This window comes from Strongylocentrotus purpuratus, unplaced genomic scaffold (assembly GCF_000002235.5).
Source record: "Strongylocentrotus purpuratus isolate Spur 01 unplaced genomic scaffold, Spur_5.0 spur5_scaffold_17, whole genome shotgun sequence".
Lineage (NCBI taxonomy): Eukaryota > Metazoa > Echinodermata > Echinoidea > Camarodonta > Strongylocentrotidae > Strongylocentrotus > Strongylocentrotus purpuratus.
The window spans coordinates 25,685,681-25,710,011 of record NW_022145602.1 but is presented as its reverse complement, the minus strand read 5'-3'; the positions used below and the strand labels follow the sequence as shown (position 1 = coordinate 25,710,011).

General features: G+C 36.8%; 1 protein-coding gene across 3 annotated transcripts; it reads right to left on the bottom strand.

Moving 5' to 3' along the window:
* Nucleotides 1-1,704: 1,704 nt before the first annotated feature.
* On the bottom strand, nucleotides 1,705-21,694 carry LOC115924959. 3 transcript variants are annotated; one of them, XM_030987969.1, is made up of 11 exons: nucleotides 20,973-21,694; nucleotides 20,392-20,449; nucleotides 13,879-14,279; nucleotides 12,163-12,210; nucleotides 11,144-11,355; nucleotides 9,141-9,230; nucleotides 8,373-8,523; nucleotides 6,240-6,422; nucleotides 4,665-4,961; nucleotides 3,782-3,978; nucleotides 1,705-2,047 (listed from the first exon to the last, which is right to left on the bottom strand). In XM_030987969.1, the coding sequence occupies exons 3-11, from the start codon at nucleotides 14,258-14,260 to the stop codon at nucleotides 1,805-1,807; spliced, it is 1,803 nt and encodes a 600-aa protein (XP_030843829.1). In that variant the 5' UTR covers nucleotides 14,261-14,279; nucleotides 20,392-20,449; nucleotides 20,973-21,694; the 3' UTR covers nucleotides 1,705-1,804. The 3 variants fall into 3 exon arrangements, with proteins under 3 accessions (XP_030843829.1, XP_030843828.1, XP_030843830.1); XM_030987968.1 differs by lacking the exon at nucleotides 20,973-21,694 and adding an exon at nucleotides 20,646-20,945; XM_030987970.1 differs by lacking the exons at nucleotides 4,665-4,961; nucleotides 20,973-21,694 and adding an exon at nucleotides 20,646-20,949.
* Between the last annotated feature and the right edge of the window lie 2,637 nt (nucleotides 21,695-24,331).

Genomic DNA, 24,331 nt, shown 5'->3' with positions numbered 1-24,331 from the left:
AAAATAATTTTAAACTGAACTCGTGGATTCGTTATATATAATTCATGCCAAGTGGTAAGATAATCATTACATTGTAGGAAAGGTAACTTAACGAGTTTCCAATAAATTGACCAGGAGCAAGTCAAGATCATTTTTTGTGTTTTCCCCTTTAAATTATGCATGATAAATTGAAAGAAAAGTGTATAAATAAATGTTATCCCTATGTTAACTGGGGGGGGGGGGTGGGTCAATTTGACCCCCCCCCTGTAGAAATTTCGCGACTACTCCGAAACCGCGGCAGATATAAAATTTTCCTTTCATGACTTTTTACTTTAGAGTCTTACGCATCTTTTAAAACGATTTTTTTGAAAATCGGACTTACGGTTACAAGGTCACGTGACCTTTTGTCTTTGCATGTCAGCCCGAAAATCGCTCATTTTCGTGATTTGTGTACAAAACATATGTAAAAGTCATTTTTCCTAAAAATAGATAAAACATTGGTTATTCAGTCTTGTTTAAAGTTTAGATGTTTGTTTTGGAGTCAAAATAGTTGAATTGTAGTTATAAATGAAATAAAACAACAAAAACAATAAAATACATAAGTTAAAAAAACAATGAAATACATAAGAAATTATAAAAAACAAGAGATAACATAAGGAATAACCTGGCTCTTCCAATTTTTTGTGTTGTATTATTATTCCTTATGGTCTAATAAATATATGTAATGAAAAAGAATATGTAAACATGAATAATCTATGATTTATGGGCAGAAATGTGAATTTGATGACCTTATTTGAATAAATTACCATAAATATGCAAATGAGTGAATTTTTCAAAAATTTGAAATTACCATAGTATTCTATACACTTCACGTGACATGCATGCAAATTTTCGCGGCGTTCGGCGGTGAAACGGCCGAGATCTTAGGGGGGGGGGTCAAATTGACCCCCCCCCCCCCCCCAGTAGAAACCTGGTCTGAAATAGCCCAGTTAAAATAGGGTTATGGCACAATGAACTAATTTTCAACTAATTAATCTTATCAACTGTAATGTTTAATTAGTCATCTTTAGTTCATTAACACTCACTGTAGAAACCTTCAAAAAAACGTTTTAAAAATCTTCACCAACTCCTTTTTTGTTTAAAGATGAAGTTGAGTTCTGGTCATGCGATTACATTGTGAAAGGAACGGTGTGGAATCGATCAGAAAAGGTTGATCATCTAGCATATAAGTATTTGTGTGTATTGCACGGTTCTGGAATCATCAAAATGATAATACATTAGGCCAAGTCTTGGTAAAATTACAAACACTGTACACAGAAAGATGTATATGGGACTACACGAACACGTGGCGTAAAAATCCTACCCTGGATTTTTACGATGTAACATGACATATTTAGAATATGAAGGCATTTAGGGAGCCGTGCTTTTCAGGGAACGTGTTTGATATGATGTTCTTCCACACTTGCGTAATAACAATGACAACGCTCACAAATTATTTGTCACCTCTTCCCAGAACTCAACCTTCTCTTTAAGATTGTGTTGAAGTTTAACAAAATAAATAACACGTTCGCAACTACATTCGATTGAACCTAAAAAAACCCACCTAAATTAAATATTCTTTTGCTTCGCCTATTGAAATTTGCAAACATGACAATGACGGATTGAGTAATCCGAAAAAGTTTTTATGGGATAAACAATAGGGTATTGAAATTGCTCTTGAATTGATTTTTCGAAAGTAGCTACAATCATGCTAAACCTAGACTAAAACAAAACAGAAAAAACAATAGAAACCAAAACAAAACTTAACTTAAGTAAACTTGGTTAATTAATTAACTTCGCCAGCAACAATCTTAAAAATAAGTTCGACGAATCGATTATGCTCAGATGTGAATCGATCCGTCTGTGCTACAGGTGAGAATTGGATATCTGAGTCACTATGGTAGTAGTAGCAGTAGATCAGTCGCACGCCCTGGTTATACAAACCGTCGCTAGGATTATCTCCAGATACTATGGACTTGCCATCAGTCGGCCAGTAGATCGATTCCTTCTTCACCGACATACCATGAACCTATACCAAAAGATAATATATTTTGGTATAGCACTTTATTATTAATGTTTCTAAGCGCTTTACATCGATTTGTACAAATCATCAAAGGTATATTTGTAATAAAAATTAATAACGATTCATGAATTAAATTTACAAAGGAAGGAGTAAGCAATATAAAACAAATTATAGTAAGGAAGATTATACAAAAGTTTACATAAAACTACATGTATTGCATTTGTTAAACCTCCATATTAAGACATAACATAATAAATAGGCACCTAAAAGTTAACAATATACAATTCAAGTTATGAGATGTCTACAAAGTAATTACATACTTAGGGAAGTTAATAGAAACTGATAAAAGACATCGTTCAACAGATTAAAAGAGTAAAATGGATACGTCGGCACGAAATCAGACATTTCTGATTGACCTATTTTTATTTCAACGGACAGATGGAGGAATAAAGTAACTCTGCTATAAATTATCTCAAATTGATAAATGATGTCCCGATTTCAGACTAATTGATGGGCAGCAACAACAATCTAAAGTTCAAAATCTTTGCAACAAGGCCATCACTTCAGTATAGCTCTATATTGCTACAATGAAACTTATAATTAATGTTGCACTTGAATTGCTAACCGGCTCTAGTGTACAAAAACCTACGGCTTTAAATCCTCTCCTTGGGATTTACAAATGAGGATTAATGCTGTAACAAAGGGCACTAATTCTTCGACTTGGTTTTGAAACTGGGACCTCCCGAATACAATATCTCTGCTCTACCACTGAGCCATCACGCCTCCTTAAAGCAAAGCAATTCAACAGATTTGTTGGCCTGATGTTTTTTGGATTAAGTTTTAGGTCAGGTTGAATGGGTTATAATACAACATGAGCTATTAATTTCTACGTTTTCAGATAATGTTAAAGCATGATACTGGCGTTCAAATCTGCTATTTTGGGCTTAAAGGGATTTAGTAACATTGTTCAGATGAGAGAAAATGGTGCTAAGGTAGTGACTTCAATGCTAAATGTACAATTAAAGATAATCTGAAAGTTGAGTGAAAACGGACCATTATTAACGATAAAAATGGGGAAACGTTGATCTGATCGATTCCTTACTTCTCCCATCTTTATTATTACAATTTGATTACATTTTAGGTAAATGCAAATTGTCACAAAGCAATGAATTGGCTCTATATATACCATTCCAGATATTAAAGTGTTTACAGATTTTTAAAAGCCTGTCATGTCTTTTTTTCATGGAAAAACGGTTAGAAAAATTCAAAAAAGGTTAGAAGGTGTCGCACAGTGACGCCTTCAAAGAAAGCCATACATATCTTTGTGGTTTGAGAATTGTTTCAGGATTTGTTTGCATGTTAGAGGGTTAGAACAGTAGAAGGAATATAATAAGTAACATTTCATACACAAATTACGGAGTTTTTTCATCACCCTTCAACAATGTTACCGAGTCACTTTAATAGTTAAACCCGGTTCTCCCTTTGCTTTGTCGCCTTTTGATCGAGCCATATTCCTTTTTTGTGTGAATATTTTAAGTGAAATCCTAACTTTGTGAGGTTAAATAATTTGATTTTAATTTGTCTTGGAATGATTTCTTCAAAGTGATTGACAAGTCATTCACAATTTGTGTTCCTGGATGAAATTATGTCGGGTGGGGGGCATCACACCTCCCAAAATAAATGGATGTCAGTGTGAAGAGAAAACGTATCTTTGTTGGACATTGACGGTCATCTACTCACCATTTGACATTTACCAAAGCGTGATAAAAGCATGAAGTTGGAATCAACGGGGAGGTGTATTTTCTGTGAAACAACGTTATCATTCCGGCAGCAAAAGTTGATTGCAGTGTCTGTCCCAGAAGGTTGAACGCCCTCAGTCATGCCAAATGTGGCGTCATTATCTGGGTAACCCCAATCTATGCTACTAGATGTGAAGCCTAAGAAAGGGGCCGGACAAAAATGAAAACACATGAGAAAGATTGTAAATATCCAGTCTTGCACCATGGAGGGATAAATGGGACAAACACACACCCATATATGAACATTTCATCAGATACTCTACAAGGCAGGCTGCTATTTAGTGCGATCCAGAAAATGAAAAAGAAACCCGAAAACACACGGTCACTGTCAGCAAACTATGAGCTGCATGAAATTAATAGAATTCTCAACTCAATAGAAAGCTGTGTGAAGGAATAGTCAGATCACCCCTAAACTTGAAAAATTATAATTAAGCACATTCTTTAAGTAAAACAGCTTACTGAGGGTTATTAGCCACAAATGATACGAGTAACTACTGTCGTACAAAAATAAAAACCGAAAATATATACAACAGCCTGTAGATCACACAATTATACATGTAGGTCTACAAGCTTAGAGTACCGGATTAGACCGGTTTGTGCTTCCGAATTTAGGAATTAAATAGCCTAAATAAACCTATCTATTCTAAAAAAGGAAATGTGTACCGTATAATTTATATACACTGTACAACATCATATATATTTTTTTTAAAAGTAATACAAGAAATAAACACCCGCTTCGCCAACATTGCCACTGCATATCTTAACAAGGTTTTATAGTGGATTTGATGCGTGTGGTCCAGTATAATTATAAAACTAATTCATACTTTGTGGGCATGTCGAATCAAATTGGTAGATGCAATAAGATCCAGGTTGCCATTGCCATCTAGAACCAGGAATGCTAGATACAGTCTTTATGCAAAACTCTTGTCTCGAATAAACCGATGATATGCTATAACCCGCAAAAAGATTAACGTTGCTCCATTTGTTTTCTCGTTCATCTTTTGGGCCATAAATTCGAATGCGAGATCCCTCGTCCCAATCAGTAGTAGGGCAACCGTTGTAGGGCTTGGGAAGACCGTAGACCCCATCCGGCCACGTTAGAGGTATTTGGATGACTGGATCTAACCGATAAAACGACAAGTTGAGACATGATCACATCCTAAAATTTGTTGCTACTTGTGATTTTGTTCTTCTTCAACATCGCTGTTTTGTAGTTTTCAACGAAAGTCTTTGAATTCGCCTTCTTTTTAATAAATTACTCTTTTTGTTAAAGTCAATATTTGGTTCATGTTTATAGAACTAAGCAATAATTGGTTTCTGTAATTTCTGTCTTCAATATTATTGTATAACAAAATAATTTGTTATCTACACCAACAAGGCCATTGTGGAAAGCAGATAGAGGATGGAAAGAGAAAGAATCCTAAAAATAGTCATTTATGACATGAAATTGTACATATGTATATATATAAATAATTCATTAAATAGTGTGTGGCAAAAATAGTCAACTGTGACTGATTGCCAAACAAAAACAAATCAAGAAGAAGAAGTTTCTAATAAAAGTGCTGCCCTATAAAGATAAAACTGTGGTTAATAAAAAAAAACAAAAAACAAGGAGGACACCATCTCTTAGTTATGTTTAACCTTTCATTAGTCACCAGTGTCAATTTGCAAAGTAGCTCGTTTGCCATATGGCTGGAATACTCCCCTGGGAGTGGAGAATGTACATACATTGTGTGCGGGTAAGCCTGAATCCCTTGGCCGGGGTAATAATATATATATCTGTAAAGCGCTTTGATAGGGCCTTCGGTCCTGAAAAGCGCTAAATAAGAACTAGCTATTATTATTATTAATATTATTATTATATGGACAAATCTGGCCAACGCAAAGGCTTTAATAAATTGCCTATGTCCGGTTTTCACAACCTTTTGAACGACTAGTATTGCTCTGAAACGAAAATTGTAATTCTTTAAAAAAAAATATAGAAAAATAAGACACATAGAAAGTGCACACCCTCAATGGCTAGGACGGCAGACCAATCTCTCAAATATGAGTGTTGAAAATTTTCTTTTGACTCAGATTCACTACATTTTCATTCAACAAAAAAAAACTGGTCGAGCTATTTTTTAAAGTTATCTCTTTCAATATACCTGAATTACAAATAAAACAGCATAACTACAAGTCTGTTATTTGACTCCTGATATGTCGGTAAAGCCTGTTAGATATTTTTAGTTACTTGGTACCTTAAAAGAACAAATTGAAAGTAAGGACTTTTTTTTCATTCTTCTGCTTTTGGCTTTTTTTTTCCATGCGCCGTTTTCCCGTAAAACATTGTTCATAATTTCTGTCACTCTATCCCTATCAAAAGACAAATTAAAAAGTCAAGATTTCTTTTTTCATACTTGTGCTCCTATCTATTTCACGCCATTCGCCGTAGTTCGATAAAGCCTGGTCCATATTTTGTTTCACGCTCTCCAGATCAAAAGAGGCGGTGCAGTGGCCTTCAGATATATAGTCATCTAATCCCGTCCAGTAGTCGTTTACGAAGATCTCTGGCATGGCAATCAGTTTTAGGCTGATGGGCTCTATAGAAAAGAAGACGAAATAAGACAAAAGTTGAATTAAAACCCATGTTCTGATCCGAAATGGGGTTTTAACGACAAAACATTTTTAGAAAAAAAAGCTCTACATATATGGAGAGTTCGGTCCCAAAACATGCTGCACCTATATAGTTCAGTTTGAGAAAACAACGATTGGTCATTCTTATCTACAGTTTATTATCAATGTTATAATTTAGAATCGCTCTGAAATACTACTGAATATTAAGCTAAAATGTTTAATCACTTTTTAGGAATAAGGTGCCTTTTAAAAATATCTATTTGTCTTAAATTGACTATTTGAATATTAATAATTATAATAATAATATTAATAACAACAATGATTGGGACTAGACTTGGGATTCGTCACGGAGATGAATAAGGTGATCTGCCGTTTTGATCGAGACATAATACATATACAAATCTCAATGGGAGATTTGGTCTTTAATAAAAGAAAATCCACCATCCACTTATATAACACGCCTATGTACTAGCTCATTTAGCAAGCAATGATGTAGAAACAGTAGAAATTATTGTTCTGACTATTGTTCGGTACATACAGAGCAGACAGAGCAGCTAGGAAAGCGATGTTGACAGTCGAGAATCGTTAGGAGAAAATGTGCAGATGAGAATTGTAAGAGAGATAAAGTATCGATGAAGAATAGTAAGAACTAAGAGGCGTTCACCAAATCTGACCATGAAATCAAAAGGCTAGACTGCGTGTTTAGATTTACGACCCAGCCAAGTATCATGTTTTGACGAAGGCTTGGGAGGCAGGCACGTAGCCACGGAGGAGGGGGGGGGCACGTGCCCCCCAAAATTTCCAGGATCGGTTGAACTTTTTAGACCCCTTTTTTTACCTCGATCGATTACATATACGTCCCCCCCAAACATCAAACTCTGGCTACGTGCCTGTTGGGAGGGTGGGTGATAAGAATAACGAGTAGGAGCCGCGTTAATCGGCCGATCACGTAATAGCACCGAGTCAATGAGAAAATCGGACTCTGACAAAAAAATCCCAGCCTCCATTAAAAAACACGTACAAGTAAAAACCACAATGGCAGATTTTGCAGTCTTCCCTGTCCTTAATTTTAAAACAGAGTTTTAACCACGATCCCATCTTCTGATCTAAAATTGAATCACAGTTCATTTGTAGAGTGCAATCTCAGCTTCAACATAATGAAATACGGGATAAATCAGAGTATTAGTAAAGATGAGATATATTCAAAACAACAACGGCAAATATTACCTAATCGAATCAAATTCAATTTTTCATTTAAGTGGCGCTATTTTTACGTCAACGCATTCTAGCAGCAAACGCGATACACATACACAAAACAACCAAGTAAGATACAACATATTAACGAGGAAAAAAGAAAGAAAGAAAAGGTACTTTATTATAGTAGTTAAAAGCCTAATCACCAGGCACGTAGCCACGGGAGGAGGGGGGGGGGGGGGGGGGGGGGCACGGGGGGGGGGATGTGCCCCCTAAAATTTCCAAGATCGGTTGAACTTTTTTAGACCCCTTTTTTACCTCGATCGATTACACGTATGTGCCCCCTCCCCCCAACACACTGCTAATCACCCCTCCCAACTTTGCATTTAGCTCAGGAAGAACGAGTCATCCAGAGTTTAGGAAACGTCGAGATTCTAGACAGAACATGATTATTATCAAAGTCATGTTGTACTTTTGAGCAGAGCCTTGGACAAAACGAAAATAAAAGCAAAATAATTTTAAAAACAATGCGTTCACTCATATGAAGCCGAAGGAGTGCTTTAAGAACTAATGTGATGTGACTGTGCCATTTTAGTAATCGTAAAAGTTGATTGTGAAATATGCAATAATGCTATATTGAATTACTTTTAAAAATTTGGACATAGCATGTTTAGGAACTAGAATGTGATCGACTACGGCCTCAGTGTAGTAAAATACCCTACCGTTTAATTCATTGGTTCCGATTCTGTACTTTGAAGAACTGCTGCCAAACTTAGTTTCACTGTCCATTGCGCTATTGAATGATTCCATATCAACCGATAAGGAAGCACTGAAGCCAGCATAGGCTCCTGAAGCTGAGATGCTTCCTTCAACCTGTACAATGATAATGATATTAATAATTATAAAAATAATAACAATGGTAATAATAATGATTTTGAATTTCACTTTTAATCTAAAAAAAGAAAATATGCCCGTATTGATCTGGAGTGTACCCTGTGGTGGTCTGTCTACAACATGTTTGGGGGGGGGGGGGAGGGGGTGGGGAATCAAGTAACGTATTAATTTTGCGGTTGATCCTCGAATTCTTTTGTTTGCACTGTTTGAATGTTAATGTAAAATTCCCCTTAATCCTAACCAAATTTGATTATCTCTTTTAATTATTAAAAGCTGCAGTTGTGTTGTTCATGGAAAAAATGCTAAATATGGGATTAGCCATATTTGGCATTACAACTGTAAGATTTGATTGTTGGGTCAGAATATAATGCCTTTTGGGGTCAAAACACAAATTGCTAAAACCCCACTATCGTTCGATATAGTTCGAAGCAAGTGTGTTCGGCTGACGTGTAAGCAGAATGTTCAAAACACAACATAATTTAAAGACATTGTCATGCAATCATCCATTACCAATCACAAACACAAACACACACACACACACGTACTTACCCACACGCACAAATATACGAAAATGCATTTCTGGTGAACATTCTTACATTTTGAGCTGCGTAATTGACGAAGGATGATCGTTTTTCTTCCAAGTTTTGACCTTCCCTAATTCCCAAATTAGCCTCTTCGATGACATGCTATTGAATAAAAAATAATAGTAAGGTTGTTATTTTCGTTTGTATTATTGTTAATTAGTATTACTTTTAGTATTATTAGTAGTATTATAATTAGTATAGGCCTATTCATTCGTATATTTACTTACTCACTTATTCCTGATATAACTACTACTACTACTACTACTACTCTACTACTACTACTACTATTATTATTAATTATAATACTAATGATAATACTCATGAAGATAATAATATTTCTATTCATATATGGCCTTTCCCGAAAGATATTATATAAAAATCTATCCAATATTCATTTATTCGTTTGACCATAAACAAATTTAAGAATAACTACATTTGTAATACTTGTTTGGAACAAGTATAGGTGGGGTGATCCAACAAAAAATTGAGACAAAATAAAGGGTACATTTGAGATAGCTTTTTGTCTCAGCTACAAAATACTCGAAGTTCAGCGTAAACGAAGCTAAAACGTTGTAGATATTGCTGGCGAAAGACGGGAATGTAGAATCGAGTTTTGAGAAAAAGACATGTCCCACAGAGAATACACGCAAAATGTGAAAAAATTGACATGCCTCCTTTAATTGCAAAAATACGCCATGATGCCTTTGTAAAAATGAAGGATAGTAGCAACTGCATTTGTAGAAAATTGTCTCAGCTAGAACATATCAAAATTTGGAAGAAAATCAATCAATATTTACAGCGATAAAATCAATTTTCAAAAAATATGCTGACATCATAATATGCAAATTGAAATTATGGGTTCGGAGACAATTATGATGACGTCATGAGAAAATTGAGAGTCAAATGAGACATGAAATCATATCTCCAATTCATATTCTATCACAATATGAATAAAAAAATTGGGGTCACCTTGACTCCTAAAGAGCTACAATGGATTTTGTATAGGCATGTTTTTGCCCATATATGCTATGTAATACAAGAGCTTGCGCGCACGGAAATTTATGTTAAACGGACGCTCATTACGTTATTAATAGTCATAAAGAGATAAACATGTTATCAATTTGTTTGTAAAAATATGTGAAACATCATGAAAGAAAAGAAAATGGCGATTCTACGTTGTGTAATGGTGTAACGCGCGAAAACGCGCGCGCATGCGCCTGTGCGCGATTTTTCATAAAATGCTTAGAATGGCCTAAAACGTATGCAAAATGATTTTGAGACGATTTTGAGCATTATAAAACTTTGCGCGCGTATTGACGCGCGCGTTCTTTGACCTGAAATTGACCGGACGGATATTGACCTTGATCATAATAAATATGAATGAGAAATAGCTTTTGGTTATGAAGATATGATCATGAGTTGATTTTCGTAAAATTTTACAAAATGGCGCCTAGATGACGTCATCAGTAAAGATCAACGTTGAAAACAATATTGTGCTTTGTACATATGCCTATACATATGTGCGCCAAATTTCAAGGCATTTGATCAAGCCATTTTCAAGTAATCGTGCTTACAAAAAAGTGGTTCGAAATAAGAAAAATAAAGAATAAATAAAGGCAATTCTAACGAAATTATAAGGTGGTCTGTACGTTATACAGCCCACCTGATAATAAAGGCAATTCTAACGAAATTATAAGGTGGTCTGTACGATATACAGCCCACCTGATAAAGGCAATTCTAACGAAATTATAAGGTGGTCTGTACGATAAACAGCCCACCTGATAAATTCGAAGTAATATGTAAAAATATACAGAGTGAAATGAGAATTAATGGCATGTGGGCTGGGGTTCACGAATTCGAAATTCTTCCCTTTCGCCTCACATGTAACATTTCACATACCATTCCGAAAAATATGATAGATACTGCACGGAAAACAAATATAGTTGTAATAATTGTGGGGCCTCTGGAAGAACATCATTAATGCTGATGAGATCTATTTAGGGGTGTATTTTTACCGTTCCCCAGTCTTCCATGAATTCCATATAATCTGCTTCCGTGTAGGTCTGTGGAAGGCGGCAGGCGGCAGCCACAAAGCCGGGTGAGAGTAAATGCTCCCCGGTGAGCGCAAGTTCCGTCCGGTAACGTGCTTGTCCAAGGTTTGTGATTGTCTCGTTACTTAGAAACACAGATCCTTCACCTGACGTTTTGTCAGCCACTTGTTGGTAACCTACAGGAATTATTTCCATTAATCATTTTCTTTATACTCTTTAACCGTTAACATGGTTAACCTACATAATGCCATGCAATTTTTTTTTACATTTAATTCATACATTATACTACATTCTAGCTATACACATTTTTTAAAGGTGATTGGTACATATTAATAATAATATAATTTACCATGATTTCATTTTGAAGAAAATATACTGTTCTTTACACTTCAGTGTCACACCAATCTAACATTCATCACAAAAGATACTGCAACAGCTAGGTCACCAAATATGATATATCTGTATATTGAACAACATACGAATTTCCCTCTCTTCAAACCTCAGTCACACCGCCAGACTTCAAATGGACTTCAAACATGACCTCAGTCCCAAAATAGAGTTCGAAAAAGGGGTAAGAAGAGGCCTGATTAATGTTTGGTCCTTGTTGTATTGCCTGTCACAGAAATGTCACACTTGCGCCCCCACCTCCTGCCCGAGAATTATTGATCCACCTCGAATAGAGATTTATAGGTAGAGAGGGGAAAGTATATAGGCCTATAATAGAACAAGAAATGAAAGAACATTAAGAGATTGAGTTACAGTAAACAAAATTCTGAATAATTATAGAAATTGGAACGGAGAAAGAGAGAGAGAAAGTGAGTGGGGGAGATAGAGAGAAAAATAAGATAGGATAGATGGAGATGAGGAGATCTAACGAATCTTGCAACCATGTAGATGAATGTAATGTATTTTTCGTTATGCTGTCCGTGTGGGGTCGAACTCGTTAGCGTGACTGTGGTATTAAGTGGAAGCAGACGACTTACGGGCACTTGCAGCGAATTGGACCTCGGCCATGACACCTTCGTATCCACCTGCAAAGAAATAGATCGAAGGAGATTGGTGTGCGAGAAAAACATGATTAGTGATATGTATTACACGTTGAACGGAAGAGTTGTCCGCGTCTACGAAACATTTGATCCACCAAATTTACTATTTCAGATTCACATACATTTAGTAATCTTATATTTCAAACATGCATAACTCTCATATGGCTCCGTTTAGTCTCATTTCACAACGCCCCCTATCGTCAGAGCATGATCAGAGTCAGCAGCCTAACATGTTAGCCTATGGACGTTGTTTTAAAAAATCGTAAAAAATTCATTTTTTGTTTAAACGAAAAGCACATCTACCCCGACGTACGTTTTCACTAGCTCTTTCATTGGAGCCCTTATGTCTCATTGACTTTTGAAAGTTCACCCACCGTAATTTTTCAAAATAGGTTGCAAGCTCGTCATTGCCTTTAATACACATGTGAAACAAGTCTAACTTTGGACTCAGTTTACCAAGCGATTTGAAAATTATAGGTCGAGCACACGAAACATCAAAAGCATGAATTATCATAGATCACTTCTGCCTATTTCATTATGTCTATTTCATCCAACCCCCCCCCCCCACCGTAATTTTTCCATTTAGTAAAAGCAAACATTTTGCTGAGTTTAGCAAAAACATGAATATTCATGAACGGTCAGACAATACAGCCTTTTAGTACGTAACGTATAGTGAATGGGAATGGGCGATGATCCGTTCAGGAGGTAGAGGTCAGTGGTTTGTGCTGGCAATGTTCACGCGAGCGAAAATGAGACAATCGGAGCAATATGCTTATTATGAGTCCTATTTATTCCGTACTTTCTCCATTCTGTCTTTCTTATTTGTTCTGCTTTCATACAGATGAGCGATTGCCCTGCAATATGGCTCAATAGGGTAATCCTCCGGGCTACAGGCAGCTACTTGAATAGACTCATTTATTTGTGCGTGCCTAACAAAAATACATTATTCGATATTTCTAAAGACTGAAGTCAGTAAAATTCATGTCATCCATCTCGTATCAAAATCTTTGAAAAAATGTAGTTACACACTATTTGTTCTTGCAGTTTGTGATTCGTAAGGCCTCATACAATATCGTTTCACTTTTGCAAACGTTAAAGCTCTTGTAAAGTGTTGGGAGCCCCAACAATTTTGATGGCAAAATTTCGCTTAAATTGTATCATAATGTGAAAGAGGAAAAAATTTAAAACACATTTCTGGTCAGGATTTTCTGATTTTTTTTCCTGTAATACTTTTACTTCGGCGGCCTCGTTATTTTTGTTTTGCCGTTATCGTTCTTCTTAGTATTTCCTCGTCATCTCTCATCTATATCTCTCAATCATATACCTGTTCATATTTCCCTTCCGTTTTTTCTTCTCTTCTTCTCTTTCTCTCTTAGCTTCTTTTTTCCTTCTTTCCTTTTTTTTCTTTCCCCCTTTTCTTTCATTCCTTTCCCATTTCCTTTCTCTTTTCTTCTTCTCCCTTTTCTTTGTTTCTCTTTTCATCTTTTCTCCTTTTCTCTTTCCCTTTTTTCCTTTTTAGTGTGGGGGTGTCACGTCCTCCCCCTCTTTAAGCGACTCCCCTGTCTGCAAAGGTCCATTGTTGCTTGGAAGTCGTATAATTGTAAAAATTTCCCTTCCGTCAGTACTGATTTCCCAAGTTTAGATAACACTCACCTGTTACTTCAACTTGAGCGGCGAGTTTGGAAGCGTAACTTTTTGTACCATGAAACGTTGACAGTGATGATTCTGAAAAGGCACTGTCTCGCCGTACGAACGATATCTCGTCGGGAATGCGACTCGTCAGGTCAGAAGTTGTTTGCCCTTGGTCATAAGTGAATTTGAAGATCCGTCGACTGATCAATATACCTGGATCTACGCCTCCAGTTGTTAAGTCACCCCCTTCAGGGTTACCATCTATCATGTTATAGCCGACACCGACAAAGAGGACGCCGTGCTGGATCGGAAGCTCATCTGCCGTAACCCAACAGCGTTTGACATCTTGAATTATTACCAGTGTCGAGATGATAAGAAGAAAAACATGTTTTCCGCCAAACATTCTTGATGGTCCTCGAATACTACAAGAGATATCAACAAAACAAGAAAAAAATAACTGAGAGTGTTACGAGTAGCCGGCCTGCGCATCTAAAAATGGGTTGTTCAAAATGAATGATTGGAAGGTTGTACGGCACTTGCTCCTGTGACAACATCTCTGCGTTACTCTCCTACACTAAGCACATTCTGTTTGACTCTAAATTCAACGCTCTACTTGCCCTAACCCTTAAACCCTAACCTTAAACGTAACCTTTAACCAAAATGTAACCCTAACCCTTACCATATATAGTAACTTCGACGAAATAAAACCGAGCAATTGTAGCAGGGGCAAATGTCTGGTAATCGCTGTGAAATGCGGTATTGTTTGAGCTAAATACAAACTCAACCCTAAAGGTCGGTGCTGTCGGTTCAGAATATGTTCATCTCTTGGCACCAAATACATGGTGATTACAGGTTTTACTTCAAAGTTATCTTTAAAACTCGATGTAAACACACCAAACACGTCATCAATGCAATAATACACGTAATCTATATACATACAGTTAATAAACATGTGGGCAAAAATTTAGTTTGTGTGGAAATCAAATCAGTAACTTTGGGTTGCTATAACACTTTAAAAAAAAAATAGATATAAGCCTCGCCTTAGCACATGATATTTTTCTTGTACATGGGTAAATTTCTAGAAAGTTTGGAAAAAATGCATGTCTCCGATTTTGATATAATTATGGAAAAAATAACAGTTTTTGATAACATTCAATTATCCGAGGAAAAACAAATTATCATGTTTTTTTACTTACAATTTTTAAGATGTTAATTGATCGCTATTCAATAAATATTAAGATAATTAAATTTTCCTTGATGTGACACCAAACTCAGGGTGGTTCAAAGATATCCTTTATAAAACACCTTTTTTCATCAAAAGGGCAGCTTTTTAGAACGCTCCCTTCGATTCAGGGGTGTTCGATACAATAAAATAAAACACCTCTGAAATGTTGTGTATCATTGTAAAATCTTTCGAATAAACAAGGTGTGCTTGGTTTGTGTGGTAGTGACAGGCAAACCTCTATTTTCTGACTTTGGCCCTCCACTTATAGTCAACTCTACACGATTTATATTACACTGAACATTTAATGGATGTTAAGTTTGCTTACCATAGACTTTGGAGAAATCTTGGTAACTGATTCTTTCTTCTAAGGCACGACAGGAAAGAGGCATCTGTCTCGACGTATTAAACGACGTTACAGCTATAGTTGGCGGGGATACTGCCTAAAAGTGATTCTACACCAACCGATTTCTCTGTATTTATTGAGATGATTGGACTGCCTGCCAGATCACTTTGATCACTATTGCCAAGCCCGTAACTTACAGGCCGATGAGATTAATATCTATCATGACCACAATATTAAATCTGAAAAAGCAAACCACACCATATGGTTCTTGGTTTTGGGTTTTGATCTTGCCTACCAGATCACTTTGATCGCTATTGCCAAGCCGGTAACTTCTCTGTGGAACAATTAATAATAATAATAATAATCTTTCAAAGTCAACTCCAAATTTGATTAAGCTAAACCGAAAATGAAATTACAGGTCGATGAGATTAATATCTATCATGACCACAATATTAAATCTGAAAAAAGCAAACCACACCATATGGTTCTTGGTTTTTGGTTTCGGGATTCATGCACTTTCCTATATAAAACAAGATGAAATAAATTTTATGTAAATTTGGGAGTATGATTTATTACTTGTTTTTGCTATACACATAATCTATCTATGTATCTCCTCCCGGTTCGGAGGTTGGTTGCAACATATTTCCATGTTCTGCCTTTCTGGTGCACTCTTGCAGTTTTAGTCCACTCCAGTTCTTGACATTATCTTCCCAGTTTATTCTGGGTCTCCCTCTCAGTCTAGTTCCTTACACTCTTCCCTCCAACACATCCTTTAAGAGGCTTTGGTGCCTTTTAACATGACCAACATATTTGAATTTTCTCTCATTAACTAATCCTACCAGTGCAATTTGTTTCACGGCCTGCCATGTGAAATATATCTTTGTTGGTTTTCATTTGTTTTTCCAGGATATTTCCATCATTCTGCTGTAAATCCACATTTCAAAAGATGTTATTTTATTTTCTATGGCCATGCTTATTGTCCATGTTTCTGCTCCATACAATATGACAGACCATACATTACAGTATACTAGTCTTAACCAAAGCACAAATTTCACCTTTCTATCTGTGAATATAAAGTATTTTCATTGCCAGAAATGTATTCCGAGCTATTTCTATTCTTCTTTTAAGGGCATACTGGGTGATATCATAAACTATTACTGAGAGGGGGTGTAGACTAGTACTACCACTACATAACAATACTTTTCCTGCATGTGATTCCTACAATTTAATTTATAATCTAGTCATGGGTATTCAAGAAGGAAAATAAAAAGTGCAATTACTGCCACTAAAGAACTATGGTGGTGCTGCCCCCAGCCCCGCTTGGGGATATGTACCCCATTTAAACAATTTAAGATCTCCCTTGCCTAAGGATGATTCACACCAAGTTTGATTAACATCCGATCATTCCTTTTTGAGAATAGGTTGACAATAATTAACTAGCTTACGGATGTCGAACGACGGACAAAAAGCGATCGCAATAGGCCACTTGAGCCTCTTGCTCAGGTGAGTAAAAAAACTACTGACACTTGTTAGTAAAACTAACAATTAACTAGCTAAACATGTGACACTATAAACATATATATAAATTCTTAAAAATACAATACAATTAAAGGAACAGAGTAGCCGTTATCCATGTTATCTGGCTGATATATATGCATAGCATACAATGCTATATTCATACCCACAATTTCCCTAGTGTATGCTTCAAATAGAAATGATTTACGTTGAGATAGGAGGAATATTATGGTGGTTGTACATAACAAAACAAAATGATTGAGGTAGGCACGCGCTTAACCACATGTTTAAAGGAATAGTTGAGTTCTTGTTTAAGACCGTAATGCCTTCAAAGTGCATGGTTATTGCTCTTATTCTTATTTATTCTTATTTTTGTATTGTTATTCATGTCTTCTTTATAAAAGCAGGGTGGTCCCATTCAAGCCGCAAGGCTGCTTTACAAGGGAGCCCTGCTGTAACAAACAAATTACATTTCATATATCTTACAATACACATAAATATACAATAAAAAACAACATAATATAAACAAACTATAAAACATTTCATACAAATAGGAAATTAGATGAAAATTGAAGAGGAGTAAACGAAAGAGAGAAAGAGAGAGAGGATGGTAGGAATACTTCATGTAAGCGATCGCAAAATTAACTCACTTGAATTTCAGGGACATTTCGTTTAAAAATTAGTGAGGCAGAACATTTGGTAAGTATGGGTAGTGAGTTGAATAACTTTGCTGCTGTGTACGAGAAGGTCTGTTTTTGTAAATCGGTTCTGGGTTTGGCAAGGTACAATTGATGCATTGAAACTGATCTCGTGGGATACGGGTTAGCACTTTGAGGTAGACCTTGTTTTAGATAAACAGGAGCAAGACTATTCAGGATTTTATACATAAGTACTTGATAATTGCATTCCAATCTGTGTTTGATGGATTGCAACTTTAAAGAATTTAACATAGATTGTACAGGCGTATAATAATCTGTATCTAATACTAAACGACAAAGTTTGTTTTGACATGTCTGTAGTCGCTTAAATCTTTCATTTTCAGTGATCCCCAAAGAGTTGAACAATAATCAATGTGAGGAAGAATTAAAATATAGTATAAATTAGTAAATACACGTTTTGTCGAACCAGGGACGTGATAGAGAAGGACAGGAATCAAGCCGCTCTCCTTTGACCCCATGCTCCAAGCCGCCGAAAAGTTATGCGCTAATCTGCACTGTTGACCAGGTGGTGAGATAAAAGAGCGCATGAAATTTCAGGATTTAGAATTCCTACATCAGAAAATGGTATCACTGCAACTGTTCGCTGTCCCTTCCATGATTTCTCATCCATTGTTGAATGTGTAAAGAGTAGAACAAGCGAACACAAACTGTGTACTTTCATCCTTTTTTAAACTTGAAAAATACAAAAAACACGCGAAAACACGCATTAGCAAACTTAATGTTATTGAAGATTGTAAATCATGGATCAAATAACGGGACATTAAGCATGCACAAATTAGCGCATCATCCTAAAATATTGAGTTTTTGCAGGATGTAATTTTCTTTTACCAACTCTGGCACACAAATTAAAGGAAGGACGAGTTCTAAATTTGAAAATTTGTTTGATGCACTATTCCCAATAAAATCCCCATATAAAGGCTTTGATTTACACTGAAATTTTGCCGGTAATTTAATATTTTGTAATAAATGTAAAACTGGTGCCTGGCTTCCGAAAGTCCCGCAGTGGAAGCGCGGTTCGGAGCATGGAACTTCAAAGCCAAGTGGAATGTTACACATCCCATTGTTACGCTTAAGAACTCAAGAATGCGTTTGAATAAATTACAAGAGTTTCGCCTCCTTTTCTTTCACCTCCCTGGTCGAACAGTGTTTAACCCTCCGCATACATATGAGCGAGTTCATAATCCTTTTAACAACATCATTGACATGGGGAGACCTATCTAAGTTCTGATTTACAATAACACCCAGATATTTAAATTTCGATACATTTTCTATCAGTTTACAATCAATTTTTATCTGTAATTTGACTGGATTCTTCTTCCTTCGACTTGAAAATAACATAACTTTAGTTTTGTCTGTGTAAACAACTAGTCCATTTTCATTCATCTATTCCAATTTTTTAATAAGAAGATCATGGGGGATGATATCAAACGCCTTTCCCAAGTCTAAGAAAACAGCACCAGTAAATCGCCCTTGGTCAAGGTTATCGTATAACAATTCACAAATCTATGTTAAGCATGTTGAGGTAGAATGTTTACTCCTAAAACCGGACTTTCGATCGGACATCAATTCTTCATTATGACGATATTCTATCAATTGAGAGTGGACTGCCCTTTGGAAACAGTGGACAAGAGGGGGATAGGACGAAAGTTACTTAGTTCGTGACTAGTCTTTGTTTTGGGAATAGGGACTTTGTTAGCCATCTTAAAGTCATTTGGGATACGCCCAGATTGTATTGACTGATTGAAAATACGAACAATAGGAATGGCAACCAATTGAGCACTAAGTTTCATTGATCCAATGATAGTCACTGCCTTCTGATTATGTGCATCTTAATGAAAACATTCAGCTGTTTTAACAATAACGACTGCGTAAGCATTTTCGGTCACTAGGGACTTTTAGATTCGCACGAAGACAATGGGGATTGCTACGGTCGACGTCCTTTTAATGCACTGCCTTGAATGGACGTCACACGTATCAGTCCACGCAAAGCTAAAAGTCCCTATTGACAAAGGAGCAGTTTCCCTCTCTTGGGTTTTGTTTGGATGGTGTGCTCTGTAAGAGTGTGTCTTAAATAAAAACATCCCAGCAGCAAAGTTGAAAAGCAGACGATTTTGGTGATACGAAATGTATAATTACTGATTAGCACATTTTCGCACACACCCATGACCTTATAAAACAATTAGAAGGCCATGATCTTTATAAGCCCTGTGCGTTGTAACTCTGGAATATTATGAGGAAATAGGGGGAAACTGGATTTTAAATCACAACCAATCCAAATATAACCTCTATTTAGTATGTCAAGATGTTTTTCAAAAGAAAATACAGTACACGGAACAACAATTTCCGATTATAAGCCAGAACTGCACATCGATTTTCCATGATTTAGGCGAGTATTTTTTTTCTGGGCATGTATATTAACATGTGTAAAATCACTATCTTGATTCTGTCCCGGCTTTTTGGCGGTGACCATCATGAGATCAAAGTGAAGAAACATGTAGGGAATGTTATTGAGACGACATTGACGGAGACAATCACAATGAATTCGTTAAGAAAACGATGAATGTCCATCCATAATAGGTCCATGAGATAACGATCGATATAAAATCGTAATGATAGCGTTTTACAAAACACTTTATGGTCAGCCGTTTTATATCGAAGGCTTCTTACGTTTAAATGAGCAACTTTAAGCCCCTTTTCACTGGAAAATGTAAAATCAGCATGGTTCCACTCACCCACATCTTGACTTGACATTACTATCAGACGAATCTTTGTTCGTCTCTTGTTCATAATCTGTATCAAATAGAAAAAGATAATTGGGAAAATAAACATCTTGTACACTGCCAATTAACAAATTTCTCGCTAGGATCATTACTATTAGCACGTCGAACATTTGCACATTTAATATGAACCCATTTTGAACAATTAGTACACAGCACTGCTTTCTGATTTCTCTTTACAGGTTTTTCACATATAGAACAGGAATTACATGTAGTATTTAACCGGGCTTCGTCCAAGTCACGAGATGTAGCAGGCATATCATCTATGTCATCTAGTTGTGGTGTGAATGTTTCAGATTCACAATGATCATGGAACGGTAGTTCTTGAAATATACATTTATTACAAGTCCAATCAATGTCTCGCTCATAGTCGGATATTGGGACTCCACATTAACATGGCACCATTGTTGACAATGCACTCATTCTGGTTGCTCCTGACTGAAGTATTACATATCAAGCAACGATATTTCATGTTAGCACGACTGGTCATCATTAATTATGGTATGAAGAAATAAACCAAACTGCAGAACACTTACAAAGATTCAACAGGACGGAGATCTCTGATGGTGATTAACTTGTCGTTAGTTGACAAGACAAGAACGCGGCCGTCCTGTGTCCAGACACGTTTTACACGCTTCTCTTTGATTTTGTTGACACAGGCACCGACTATCTCCTGTCTTGATGAAGTTAGATCCTCTTTGATGTATATTTTGGATCCTCGAAGTTTCGACTTGGCTTGGTAGACCAACATCCTCATGTTGTAGCGGACAAACTTCACTATCACAGCTCTCGGACGATTTTCTGAGCCACGGAATTGGCCATTATCTGTTCGTGGGCGAGGTGTCACTTGATGACTTTTGCCCAGATCTGTAGGAATGAGGTCAAGATCCCACTTATCTTTGAACAAATTGAGGGCAATGTTATCAGTATTTTCGTTTTGAGATTCTGGTATTCCGTATATCCGCAACGAGTTGCGTCTAGTATATTGTTCAAGGTATTCGATTGCTGCCCTTTCCCTGTCGAGGCATCCATTTTATCTTTCACGTCTTTCACCTCTCTTTTCTTGCTTTCAAGTTCAAGTAGCATTCCATCATGCACATTTTGTGAGATTTTTTCTTCGAATCTCTTACACACAGTTTCATATACAGAGTCAACAATCTGATCAATTACAGGGCCCGACAGTAGTACCTTTGTAATTTCCTTGCATATCACGTCTTTTAGTTCACTACTCACGCATTCTTCTTCCACGGCTGAGTGACCATAGTCCGGCAGCCATCTCGATATACCTTGTTTTAGGGTCTATAGTTTTTTTTTCTTCGGATTATAGTTCCTTAGACCATCAATTTGAAGAATTCGATTGCTGACACTCTGTCAGCATTGAGCAATTTGAAATATGTGACGTCATACAAAATGGCCGCCAAAATCCCCTTTTTAACCAAAATTAATGATATAAAAAGTTTTAACAGCATTTTACTACATTAAATTGCAGTGACATATCTTGATTTTTTTCTAGAATCATCACTAAATAAAAATTGCGATACTGTATGATCACAAATGATATGCAAATTTGCATAATTCGGAATGGCGCCCTCTATAGACACATTAACTTGCATAGTTCTAAATGATGGCCAAATACCAATTTCTAACATGAGATTATCATATGTCATGAGTCAGATGCACTGGATACAGTGAGTAAAAATTATGCTGCACATTTTTTTTATTTCGTAATTTAATACTCAAAGAAAACACGGTTGAATTTTATGCTCTCTGTCCCATAGATATGAGGTGGCATAAGGTGATAAATGCCCATTTTCAGTGACAGCGTTAAGAAACTAGATTTGTTTTCTAAGGTACTAGATTCTTTTAAATTAACCTAAAAATTACAAACTACCAATACGATACAGGACTATATCCGTTTATATGTTTGCTTCAAAATCTTGAAATTTGTTTAAAAACCCTCTAAAGTGTTGGGAACCCTAAAATATTCCATGCCGAAGAGGATGTCATTTAACACTTAATTCTGCACAGTCAGGTCGTGACTGTTATACGTGCTTCCACACGCATGTTTGCAAATGAGCTCTCTTAACATTTTCTACAAACGCTTCAGTAGTTTGAGGTAGTGAGGCAAGGTTTGGGGGTATCTGGAGCTCCTAGTCTTCGGACCCTTGATAGCCACACGCTGATACGAGCCTCTGACATTCAGTTGATTGTTGACTGTCCATAACATGAAGAAAAGCATTGAGTAGGTTGAGTGATGACATATGACCATGCTGCATCAACATTGCCAACTGAGTCCTAAGGGAGTCGAATCTTCTGCTTCATCACTTCAGCATTGTACCCTATCCAATGCCAAAGTATGCCCCAAGAGTGTCGCATCCCGTCAACGCATGTCCTGCCAACATCGATGGAATGATATCTCCTAACTTGTCTACATTGGCAGGAACATCAGTAACAGTTCGATTTGTGAAGGGGCGTCTCCATGGTCATTGGCGTTTTATAAGTCCGTCATGTAGATAATGATGCAAAAGTAGTACGTAGACGTCTGTGTCATCCACTAAGACCCTAACATACATCTTCTCATTAGCATCAATTCAAATCGCTTGCTGTACTTTGATGTTGCCTGCTTCATCATAACTATGTTGTGGACAGACCTTTCCTTGGCATGACATCACTGTCTGGAATCACTTGAACAGGAACCTCATCTTGACGGTAAAGGCCTGCTCGTGCTTTTGTCTATTTCTGAGCACCCAATCATCCTGCAGACTCGCGCATATAATTATGATGTCGATCAACTGTCGTTTGTTGTCATGAAAAGATAGTGAGGTTAGCAACACTAGAGACACGTTTCAACAACTTCTCTCCCTGGTCAAATTTCTGTTGGTGGACGAACGATCACCAACCTAAGATACGCCGACAATACAACACTCTCTGGCGTATTGATGGGGAAGGGTTAGGGGGGGGGGGACAGTTGACCCCCAAACAGAATTCAAACTGTTTTGTCTACATATTCGATACCAGTAATTTACAAATGTTGCTGAAATGACATGATTTTCCTGGGTTTTTTCTCACTTTTTAGTAAATTATTATTTGTTAAGCGTATGTTGGAAAATGACAAATCCTAAATTCACAGTCAAGCAAAAAATATGCTTATTTAAAAGCCTACATGTCAGGGTCCGCAGAACAGCGGGGCTCAGGGGACTCAAGCCCCCCTCACTTTTTGTATAAAGTATGTTAAAGAGAACTAGAAAGAAAGAAAGTGACCCGAGGTGAAATGAGGTATCAAAATATGTTCATCTTACAGTTAATAAATACCTGAAACTCTTAAGCTTCCGGGGGCTGTGCCCCTTGAACACCATGCCAATTTGCGCTCCTCTCTTCCTGATCATAAATACTTCACCCCCCCCACCCCCGCTTTAAAAAAAGATCCGCGGGGCCTGCATGTAACATGTATGAGTGGTGGTGATGCAGATTGTTTTTCAGCCCCTCTAAGTGTTTTTGCTCAGTATGCCACTGACAACACTTATAACAAGAACATCAGAAGAACTACTAGAACTCCTTAAAAAAGAGTGAAGGGTGCAAGTGAATAATTTGGACCCTACCTCAATGTGAAAAAGACCAAGATCATGATTGGTGGAAATTAACTACATGCAACAGAGCATGGTGGTTTATGAAGAAGAAGTTGATCAAGTGGACAAGTTTATATAATGTTCCTGGGTCAATGATTGTCAAGGAGGGTGGAAGCTCGGCAAATATCTGCCTTTGAAATGTGGTGTTAGATCGAAGCTACTTGGGATATCATGAAGAGATTACAACACCAATGGACACAATTAATGTCCATCATCGGAGATCAATCGCCACTTGCGACCAGGATTGACAAGTACAAGCTACAAATAGT